At 36.9% G+C, this 12,306-nt stretch overlaps 1 protein-coding gene across 3 annotated transcripts in view; it reads right to left on the reverse strand.

Moving 5' to 3' along the window:
* The window catches only part of HSD17B12 (hydroxysteroid 17-beta dehydrogenase 12), a 224,916-nt gene that overhangs the window by 55,648 nt on the left and 156,962 nt on the right, over positions 1-12,306 (reverse strand). For all 3 annotated transcript variants that reach the window (XM_030560001.1, XM_030560000.1, XM_030559999.1), the window contains one exon: positions 2,274-2,384. In XM_030560001.1, coding sequence (XP_030415861.1) covers positions 2,274-2,384 — 111 coding nt within the window. The remainder of the gene's footprint in view (positions 1-2,273; positions 2,385-12,306) is intronic.

Here is a 12,306-nt window from a genome sequence, read left to right on the forward strand (position 1 = left end):
AGTTGTGCTATGACTTTGCAATCACAGAGGTCTTGATTCTGCCCAGTGTAGATGCAGATTATTGTGTGTATATAAGTGAAAGGTTAAAAGTAATCAGGACCTAGTGCAAAGAACCTTAGCCTGCATAGTGAGTACTGAGCTGCCACTAAGTTACTCCTGCATATCAGCCCAAGTGAGGCTTGGTTAGCGGTCTCACTTAAACTCATGTCTTCTCAGACACCCATATGGACAGTATTGACAGAAGATTGAACATAGACCTTGGACAGCAATTAATGCCACAGAAATATACAATGCTGCTTTGCATCTTTAAAACAAAATTGATGTTCTAGCAATCAGTAAAATACTGCCTTTATGGATTACCCATAATCTGAATCTGTAAATTGCCAGTTTTAAAGAGACAATGGGTTATCACATCATCTGGGAAAAAAAGATTTGCCCTGGTAGGTGCTGGTGCCCTCTTAAAGGCACACACTTTACAACTGCCAATAGACAGTTTAAGCAGCTCAAGAACCTTTGCAATGGATACCATAGAGCTAGCACAGACCACTGCAATTTGAGGCTACAGAAATCCAGGATTACCTACGCCTAAGAAATATTATTGATTTTTTTCTTAAATGCAAAACTATTCCATATGCATTTGTTCTGGTTTAGGAAGAAATTTGGTTTTATAGATCAAGTTGGGGAGCAGGAGTCAGAACTCCTTTGTTCTAATCCCAGCTGCCACTGTACCCTAAAACACTCTGGACATTTTGAATACATTCTTAATTTACCTCACGTGAGTGTCGTAAAATGGTGTTATCTTTTTGAGAGCTTCAGATGACAGATTTGTGAGATCTCAAGCCACTGTTCACCATTATGGGTTCTCATCCCCATAATGGAGAGCTGCAGAAATGCACTGTGAGAAAGGTGCATAGGAATATATATACACACACAGGGAAATTCAGTATAAATATATAATTTCAAGAAAATCCCTTTACCGAATTGTCTGAATCTAAAGTAAGTCTTCTTATATTGAGGAAACTCTGCAGGTTCTTGAGTTTAAGAACTGGTTTGAATTACCTATTGATTTTAGGTTCAGTGAAGCAAACAGAATAATCACCTTGTCTTCTCCCACCTTTTCGATGAGAAAATGCCAAGACTACTGCAGTATCTTCAAGATACTGTATGGTACCCAAAGGAGAAGTGCAATAGGCTGAACAACAGAGCTAACCAATATGACCAGAACATAGTCAAACCTGAACCTCCTGAAGCAGGAAGTCAATGACTTGATGTTATACCCTAGCTACTAAGCTTCAACAGCTCTGTAACTAAAAGTTAAAATCGTTCCCACAGGATTCAACTGCTACTCTACACACAATGAACAGAAGAAACTAACCATTTGGTTTCATTAGAGCTGGGGTTTATGAATAAATGCAGCAGCATTTTCAGTGCTGATGTGTGATCACAAATGCATCATTTCTCCCGAGTCCTACTGAAGGTATTTATATAACAAAAGTGTGTTATGAGTATAAAAAAAGTAAGATCGTAGCCTGACTTTAATGACTCATTTGCCCCCTTATGTCTTATGAAAACTAAAGTTAGGCAGGTTGAAGTTAGCTGGCTTCTATTACAGCTTCATGATGTAAACTGGAGGGTTGTGAGAAGTAATCAGAAGGCAAGGAGAAGATATCAGCCCCTTTGGTTAAGGCCGGAGAGGATCAAATACTACTCATCATCATGGGTAGTTCTGTCCTGGGAAGATCTTATCCACTCAACAGAGACATGAGGGGGCAGAAGCTTGTGCTTGGTTTTTTGTTTTAATACAAACTTCTACCCCCTACCTCCTCCACTTTGACAACTTCTGTAGTTTAAAAATTGAATTGAACTGGGCATTTAGGTTCATAATCTTGGTATCTGGTTACCCTCCAAGCTGCTACTAGGTCAGATAGATGAGTATTTAAAGTATTAAAAGCACAGAGCCGAAGATGAGCCTTTAGTAATATGAATAAAAATAAAGCATCCAAAAATGCATCATCAGAAGCACCTTGATTCAGGGAAGAACTTAAGCACAGGAGTAAGTGCTCTCCTGAATAAGCATGCTTTTAGGAATCAGGGCCATAATAAGAAATATCTAGAATGCAGTCACTTCATTTTTTTCAGCTCAGTCATATCCACAGCCTTTGCAGGCTGGTTTCAATAAACTTTAATACTGGAGCAGAGGGGAGCAAACTAATAGGGACATCAAGACAAAAATCTCCAGCATGTAAAAATCTAGAAACAGGTCAGATACAAACCTAAAACACCAATCTCAAGGCCTTCCAGTCCTGCTTTAATTCTACTGTAAATATCTTCTCTCTCACCGAAGTCAGCAGCAATAATTTTTGTTTCCACTTTGAATTTCTCTTCTGAAAAATAACAAAAAACAAACAAACCAAAAAAGTTGAATACAGTTAAGTTAAAGGACTTGGCCATTCCAATTTTTAAAATACAAAGGATACTTAAGTCATTATGGTTTAAGACAAACTACTATACTGTTAGTTCAAAACACTGTTATACAGTGTCACATTCATTTATGCAGGGCAAGTGTTTTACTGTTAGGCTGTTTTGATTTATGCATAAACTTTCAGAGTACTATTAAAATCTTCCAACTCTTTAAAGATACATTCAACTAGTACTCTCTCATCACAAGAGCTCGAAAGATTCAGCACCTTCTGTTCATGAGGGTCCAGGGAGTTCGCAAATTACACAGGTTAATACAGACTACACAAAATCCAAAAGTTAAAAGCGAAATTCGAGTATCTGTTACATGATGAGTGTTGAAGTACAGTGAGATCAGGGACCACTGTACTTCAAATATTTATGCAGTTTAAGTGGCTCACTAACATTGGCAAAAGACTATTGGTGCAGAAGGTGCTGCAGCTTAAGTGTGCACAGATTCCTGTTGCCCTACATCTCCACCCCTACCCCTGACTTTTTTGATGTTTAAGAAACCAAGGAGCCAGAAGAGCACAGAAGAAAGGAAGTAGGAAAAAAGGTACAACTACAGGTTACACAAGGCCAACAAAATCATTCAACATAGTATCACTTCCACTCTTGCAGCATGGTGGAACAAATTACATTGTTACAATTTCTGACATTTTATTCAAGAGTTAAGGATAAAATATCTCTGTAGCCTAATTCTCTTTCCATCAAGTTAAATTAATTATGTTAAATTAAAATCAGCACAATGCCACCTTGGACATCAGCAAAACAAAAGGTGGTGACCAAAATAGTCTAAATTAGATGAAAAAAGCACTATTTTAGTGTTCCTTCAGTAATTTATGCACATTTTAAAGAATGGTTGCAGAAAAATTGTGTTAAATCATTCATAAAAATGGTGCCAAGTTAAATGAAAAAGAATCATTCACAAAAAGAGCAGAAGCAGCCACATTCCCATGATGCTCTCTTCCATTCAAGAAAAAAATAACAGCTCCCATGATTCTGTTGTCCATTCATGCAGAATCATGAATCTACTGCACTCAATGGTTTGCTTGCAGATTTTTTTTTTCCCTAATAACCCTAATGGCAGATACAACTATTTTTTCCCCCTCTTCATCTTTCATGAACAGCTGCATTGTTTAAAAATCCCCAGGGAGATGTTGCTATGTAAAATGACGACGTAAACAGCATTAAGCCCCTACTGCAGCAGCAGTCTTGTGATCGCGTCAGAAGAAAATCAAGTTCACCTTCCCCCCTTTCTCAGTAAAAAGATATTGAAGAGATTCTATTTTTGAACACATCTGTTTGAATGTTAAAAACATACACAGGTGAAATCCTACAGGACAGTGAATTAGAGGGAACAAATGAATCAAATGTAGACAACTGGATTGGGTGGATGAAGCAGCAAAACAGGACATTACTGCACACGTACAGTCTTTATTGTTTTACAGTATTTTCAGCAATTTTCATTGCCACTAAGGGCCCTATTAAATGCACATTATTTAAACAAGCCAGACATCACCACTAATGACTCACTTTTTACATTCCTCAAAGTATTTTTCATTAGGTTTTGTTTAGCAGTTAAGGCTGTCAATTAATCGCAGTTAACTCATGCGATTAACTCAAAAAATTTAATCACGATTTAAAAAAAATCAATCATGATTAATTGCACTTATAACAATAGAATACCAATTGACATTTATTAAATATTTTTGGATTTTCAATATTGATTTCAGTTGCAACACAGAATACAAAGTGCACAGTGCTCACTTTATATTATGATTTTTATTACAAATATATGCACTATAAAATGATAAAAGAAATAGTATTTTTCAATTCACCTCATACAAGTAATGAAGTGCAATCTCTGTATCATGAAAGTGTAACTTACAAATGCAGAATTCTTTGGTTACATAACAATACTCAAAAACAAAACAGTGTAAAACTTTAGAGCCTACAAGTCCACTCAGTCCTACTTCTTATTCTGCCAATCACTAAGATAAACAAGTTTGCTTATATAGCCGGCATTGCAATGTATTTACATGCCAGATATGCTAAACATCTGTATGGCCCTTCCATGCTTCAGCACCATTCCAGAAGACATGTTTCCATGCTGATGATGCTCGTTAAAAAAATAATGCATCAATTAAATTTGCGACTATAGTCCTTAGGGAAAGAATTGTATGTCTCCTGCTCTGTTTTACCTGCATTCTATATATATTTCATGTTAGAGCACTCTTGGATGATGACCCAGCACATGTTTGTTTTAAGAATGTTTTCACAGCAGATTTGACAAAAAGAAGGTACTGACGTGAGATTTCTAAAAATAGTTACAGCACTCAACCCAAAGTTTAAGAATCTGAAGTGCCGTCCAAAATCTGAGAGGGACAAGGTGTGGAGCATGCTATTAGAAGTCTTAAAACAGCAACACTGATGCGGAAACTACAGAACCCAAACCACCAAAAAAGAAAATTAACCTTCTGCTGGTGGCATCTGACTCAGATGATGAAAATGAACATGCATTAGTCTACACTGCTTTGGACTGTTATCAAGCAGAACTCATCATTAGCATGGACGCATGTCCTCTGGAATGGTGGTTGAAGCATGAAAGGACATACAAATCTTTAGCGCATCTGGCACGTAAATATCTTGCAATCTAGCTACAACAGTGCCGTGTGAATGTTTGTCCTCGTTTTCAGGTGACACTGTCAACAAGAAGCATGCAGCATTATCTCCTGCAAATTGTAACCAACCTTGTTTGTCTTAGTGATTAGCTGACCAAGAAGTAGGACTGAGTGGACTTGTGGGCTCTAAAGTTTTACACTGTTTTATTTTTGAATACAGGGGTTTTTTGTATATAATTCTACATTTGTAAGTTCAACTTTCATGATAAAGAGATTGCACTACAGTACTTGTATGAGGTAAATTGAAAAATACAATTGTTTTGTTTTTTATAGTGCAAATATTTGCAATAAAAATAAATATAAAGTGAGCACTGTACACTTTGTATTCTGTGTTGTAACTGAAATTAATATATTTGAAAATGTAGTAAACATCCAAAAATATTTAAAATAAATTGTATTCTATTGTTGTTTAACAGCATGATTAATCGCAATTAATTTTTTTGATTGCTTGATCGCCCTATTAGCAATACTTAGGGAGTCTTTTAAAAAAATGTTTATAAAAGCATACAAAGATACTGAATGACAAAATACGTAAGCAAAAAAGCTAAGACCTGATGCTGAATGGAGATAATTAAGTTCTATATCACTGATGGTAGCTTTTCCATGCAATCGGTCTTCAAAGCTTATGAAAATTAGCAAGTCCTTAAAGACATGGATTTAAAATGATTAAACTATGCAGCTATAAGTAATGTGTATCATCTTCTATAACGTGAAACAGGAAGTAAGGGAAGCCAGAAGAAGAAATACAATGAAAAATGAAAAACAGTAAAGTTAATATCTACAGTAAAAATGGCTTTAGTGTTGGAATTTATGTTCTGTTCAACAGGTATATTCAAGGTCACATCACTACCCAGCTCAAGACAAATATTTAAGATGGGATCAGAAACGGTTCAAGGGTTTTATTTTATTTTCTCTTTTTCAACACTATCTTATTAAGATGGTATTACGTCTTCGAAGATGAATCAGTTAATACCCAGTAAGCCAGTTATACTTCATCAGCCCATCCACTAACAGCTTGTAACAAATACAGATGTTTCAAATAGTAGACCAGATTTCAAACAACACTAGTGGATTAACACAGGTAGTCCTGAATACTTCAATTCCTTAGGCAGTCCTCTATTGCACCACATCTCCTGAATCTCAACACACCCTCTCTCTACTTCCTCAGTGGTAACTACAATTAACTTTTCCACTTCACCCCTACTGGTGCAACCCTGGTTTATATTTGGTCACCTCACATCTTAAGGATAGTGGCTTCTTGTTGGTTGCCCTCCACACCTCTCACCCCTCTGAATTCTCCAGGCTGTCGAAAAGCTGATGCCAAAATCTTCCTCTGATCATCACCAATCCTCCTGAAACTCGTACACTGGCTTCTAATTTGCTACCGCACTAAGTTCAGGCTGCTTCTTTGCTCCTTCCAGGTTCTTCACAACTTCAGCCTTACCCATCTCAGCTCTCTTCATCTACCCCCAGGACCTGCCTCACTTGCCTTTTTATGCTATCCGCCCCATGACTAGAACAGTCTGAAATTACAGATACCGAGTACTTTCCCTCAAGACTCTTCCTACATCATTCCCCACAGTGATGGTGGTGATGGCTGGGTGTTTAAATAAACATGCTTGTATTTAAGGATGTAAATATCGGTTTAAAAAGGTAACCGGTTAAACTATTAAAATTATATCATTTAATCGACTAACTGAGGTTGCTCCAGCCAGCCTGGAGAGGCTAGGGCTGGGGCCGGGGTCCCACCAAACCGGGGTTCCGCTGGCTGGCCAACCAGTCTGGTACAGCCAGAGATGTGGTCCCTCTGGCCAGCCCAATGCAGCTGGGACTACTTCGGCCAGCCATACTCCGGCCAGCACAGGGCCTCCGGGGTTAATGGTAAGCCTAATGCTTACCAGTTAACTTTTTACATCCCTACTTGTATCCTTAGAATGTTAGCTCTCTGGACATTCTTGACAAAATCTTATACCAAGGTCCCAATAATTTCTCTACCTAAACAGATGTTCTTACCCTTAAGCAGCTCCTCCAACCCAGCCAAATTTCATGGTGATTAAACCATTAGTGAAGTCACAAAAACTGACTAGAGGCTTCATTTGCCATGAAGCACCAAGGTACAAAATGTACTAGTGAATGAATCTGTGAACAGCCTGCACCAAAAACTAAATTAATCCCTTTTGCAATGGTCCCTCAATTCCATTTTAGGACCTATAATTCCATGTTTACTTCCAAACAACTTATATCTTGTTTATTGTAAATCTTGAAGCATTTGCTCTGTAGACTATCAATATTATTTCCACAGACAACTATAACCTCCAAAAAATATTTAACTGTAGTATAAGAGTTTTTAACTGTTAACTACTTTATAATGTTACTATAGGAAAAGGCAAATAAATACACAATCAACATGGGTCATATCTCCCAAAGTGCAATTTTGCATGAATCTTACTTGGATATACACAAACAACATGAAAGTTCAGGTCTAGTTTATGTCCAGGTACTACAGCATTCCATTATTTTTGGCATTTCGCCACATTCCTATTATGCATATTATCTCAAGGTTCTCTTCCATTGCTACACAAACTAATTCACCTATTTCTGCTTGTAAGTTTTTTGCACTGGGACAGATATTTGTAGTTTCTTTTTAGTGTGTTCATATATATTTAACTATTTTCCCACATACTTCATTGTAGACTGCACCTATGTGCTGCTCTCAATCTGTCCCTCTTCCAAAGGAGTTAAAATTGGAGGAATTTTTTTAAACCAGATACAGAATTTCCTTTTTAATATCCCTACCAATCTCTGTCTACTCCAAGGACTCTTCAACACCTATTGGCTTACCTACACCACACTTCCAACTCGTAGTTTTAATAGCTCTCCAAAACGTTGACGATCTTCATATTAGAAGTTTGGTTCCACTTCTAAAAGTTGAGGCTGGAATGAATGGGCAAAGGGATTTGTCAAGAAGGACCCTCATCCCCTCTGGATAAGGTCTTCTTTTCCTAAGAAGTTTGCTGGTGCCTAAAAACTCACAGCACTTTATTTACATCATCTTTTCATCCAGACATTTGACCCTGAAGGTCCTGTCATCTACCCAGGCCTGCTCAGGGCTGTAGGAAAATTTTAGAGAAAGCTACAAATGTTACTGTTGTCTTGTCCTCCTCTTTCTCTACACCTCTAATTTGTCAGTTGCATTCGTCTGCTGTGTTATATTAAACTAGAGTGACCAGACAGCAAGTGTGAAAAATCGGGTCAGAGGGTGGGGGGTAATAGGAGCCTATATAAGAAAAAGCCCCAAATATCGGGACTCTCTCTATAAAATCAGGACATCTGGTCACCCTATATTAAACCTAGACTGTAAACTCTCTGGGGGGGAAGAGATTGTTTTTGCACAGTGCCCAACAAACCCAATCCTTGATTGGAGCACCAAGGAGCTAGTGAAATGCAATCCCCCTACCCCAAATTAAACATTCTTCCTAATGATTACATTTAGCTGCCAGGGCTTCTTTCACCCCAGGCAGCAAGTCACCAAATGACTGTCAGTCACAGCCTACTAACCTTAGGAAGTAAATTGAGAGTACTTCCTGATCCCAACCACAAGAGCAAGCTCTTCTTTTTTGCATTAGAAATACTGCTATGAAACATTTAAAGTCTGTGCCCACTCCTCTGGCTACCAGACAGCTTATTGTCTAAGCCATGAAAGCTACACACAAAACATTAATTTCTGAACCACTTAGTAAAAGAACTGATTTAGGGGAAATGGAAAAACATCCCAAACATCTGCTATCTCAATATAACAAAATGGGATTCAAACTTTTTTTTAAAATCAATAATCAGTTCTGTAGACCACTTATTGCTTTAAAGAAACTACACAAACAAACACAGCCAAGTATTTTAATTAAGAGATACCATCTAGTGTCTGGCTATGGTGCAATACACTCCCACATGGCTTAGTGCCAGCTGTGGAATAGCAATGCTAATGCTGCTGCCCTAATTGTAGATGCAGACTAAAGCACATTAATTTGGCTAGTCCATGTAATAGCAGGTATGCTAGCATTTCTACCAAGACGCCTACCAAGTTACAGATGTTTCCATACAACTCTACAGCGCAGTACTGGTAACCTAAGGAATAAACAGAAGTTGAAATAAATTATAGTTGATAGAACAGTTCAGTCTGTGCTTGTTTTGCAACAGAAGGCTCCATGTAGGGATGTCATACTGTATCAGTTTCAGCACATAATATATAATGAGATGCCTGGGTAAGATTTAAGAAAGAGCTTGCTATGTTAAATTTAGAAGGTAAATATATTTTGGTCAAGTACCAGAAAATATTTCTGGTTTCATTTTATACCAGCGAAATTCACTGTATACACAGCATTGCCATATATACAGCACTAGCTAGACATATCACCTAAATAAATAACTTTAAAGACAGTTTGCATCAAAAGACTAACAACTATTTTTCAACACAGGCTAAACAAGTGAGAAAGATTACGGTATGTCTACACTTGGAGCTATGGGTGTGATTCCCAGCTCATAGAGACACATTCATGCTAGCTCTCAGCAAGCTAGTATGCTAAAAATAGCAACATAGCCAGGGTTGGATGGGCACCAGAGAGCAGCAGCACAAGCTAGCCACACTAAGTACAAATCTACCTGAACACCACTGCTCACAGCTGCCCATGTTACAGTAGTATTTTGAGCACGCTAGCTTGATGCGTGCTAGGGCAAGCATGTCTATTTAGCTAGGAATCAGACCCCCAGCTCCAAGTTTACACATACCCTCAGTGTTAACATGAGCAGCAGAACAATTATTCAGAAGTGTGCGTAAAGAGGTCAGAAGCTTTCTGCAACTGTCTGTGTAACTAGTTATTTAGAACAATACCTTTTGAAAGCTGAAGTTAGATTTTTATTAATTTCTCACATATCCCTCAATCTTCAAATAAATATGTTAGAAATACATTTTATTCTAAGTCACAAGGCTCTTGAGCACTCTTGGGAGTCTGAGTTGTTATAACGTGCATGTGAACAGTACTTGTACGCCATTTTCTTATTTTTAAAAAAAAAATTTATACTTGACTGTTTGTTATCCCCAAAATTCCATTACATTAACGTGTCAGTTATGGACATACCTTTTTGAAAACTAGCCTTTAAATACAAAATACATAGTAAATTCTAGACTAATGAACATATGTAACACCTTGTATCAAAAAGGCTTTACAAACAATAAACCAATTCTTGTGCCCCAGACTGTAAACTTAAAAATAAAAATGCTTAGCCCTTATAATTACAAAGATAAGTGGAAATATAAAGTGTAAATTGATAAAGTTTGCCTGCAAGAGTCTACAAATAGCCTGTAACAATAGCTCCACATATGAACTTTCTCTATTCATCCCAATGCCTGTTAAGTCATCATCATGCTTCAAAGTAAAGTGTCACCACAGTTATTTTAGCTGATCAAAGCATACAAGAATCATATTACAAAGATCTGCACAATCTGATCCAAGCCTCATTGGCATTTGAAGTGCCCTGAGTATGGTCTATAGTTAGAGGCTAGGAATATTCCACTACTTCCCCTTCCATTCCCATTTAATCTCGCGGATGTTGTAAATATGACCAAAAAATTGTGCCTACCTACCTAGTAAGAATTGTCTGGTGTTAGTGACTTTTCCAAATACAGACCCACTTAAAAACATAAAATTTTGCATATATAAATTTGCATATACTCACATAGGTGGCTTAGGGAAATACTTCAGCTCTTTTATAAGTAGTCTTTTCAGGAAGATTACAGCTTCCAGCTCATCACCATTTGGTGGATTGTGATGGACAATGTTACAAATTTCCCTCTCCCCCCCCCCCACCATAATTTTAACTGCCCCACTAAGGTGTTTTTAGCTATCACATTGCTGCTTCCAGATAGCTTCCTCATGCTAATTAATGTCTATTTTTAGTTTGATTACGTCTGAAAGGGCACATCACATCATATGTCCTTTAATTATTCCTTCTTACCTTTTGTACTATTGTCTGCTTGGTAGACTGTATAAAACCGTATGTGCATATAAAACCAGAATTCAAAAGCAATTATTATTTTCATTAAAATGGACACCATCAACTTGAAAAAAAATCCTCTGTCTGAAAATTTGGTACCTACCAGTGTTATAAGTAACACCTATGATTAACAAAAGATGGTGTTCAGCATACCTGGTGTATTTGATTTTGAGTCAATTTCTGAATCTCTGTGAAAAATCAGTTAGCAAGGAGAACGCTCCCTGAAAAGGCCTTTAGAAACAAAGGAGAAGGTACTTATATTTTAAGGAATTGTTTAAGTAGTATACTCTTTTTTTCCTAATTAGAAAAACAAACAAAAACTAGTCCATGGGGCAGATCAACTCATCTAGATATCTGCCTAGTTTTACAACAGGCTTCATGAAAAGCACTAGCAAAGTCAGTACAAACTAAAATGTCATACAATGACTTGTTTTATACTGCTCTATATACTATCCACTGAAATGTAAGTACAATATTTATATTCCAATTGATTTATTTTACAATTATATGGTAAAAATAAGTAAGCAAGCAAGTAGTTTTTAAGTGAGGTGAAACTTATGGTATGCAAGACAAATCAGATTCCTGAAAGGGGTACAGTGGTCTGGAAAGGTTGAAAGCCACATCAATTAAAAAAAGTTAATCAATTTCATGAGATTGAAGTTGAAAGTTTCCTTTTAAAAAAAAAAAAACAAACAAAAACTTACACCATGTTTGGAAAGGTTGATTTTATTTTTTGAAGCTATTCAACAAACATTTGCTAAGCCCCATACCATACTGTATCAGAAACTAGGTGGTGTGGCTATTAAACTAAAAAAAAAAATGCACCTTTGGAACATCTTAATTGCTAGGGTACCCTCAAAGATATAGTAGCTATTTTCCTGTAAGTTTCAATATAGAAACCATTTTTTCAGAGCTAGAATTTAACAGCAATGCTTTGTTAGTCTTCTATAACTAGCACTACATAACAATTGTGCAAAGCCAGCAAATAGAAAGCATCATTTTAGTTTGGATATTTTTGTTAAAGTGCATAGCACATTAAGTGAAAATGGACGATAGTGTAGCTATATATTTATGCTTTTATACAAGCCTACTCAATGCAAAGAGATTAGACTTTAGT

This window comes from Gopherus evgoodei, chromosome 4 (assembly GCF_007399415.2).
Source record: "Gopherus evgoodei ecotype Sinaloan lineage chromosome 4, rGopEvg1_v1.p, whole genome shotgun sequence".
In the NCBI taxonomy this organism is placed as follows: domain Eukaryota; kingdom Metazoa; phylum Chordata; order Testudines; family Testudinidae; genus Gopherus; species Gopherus evgoodei.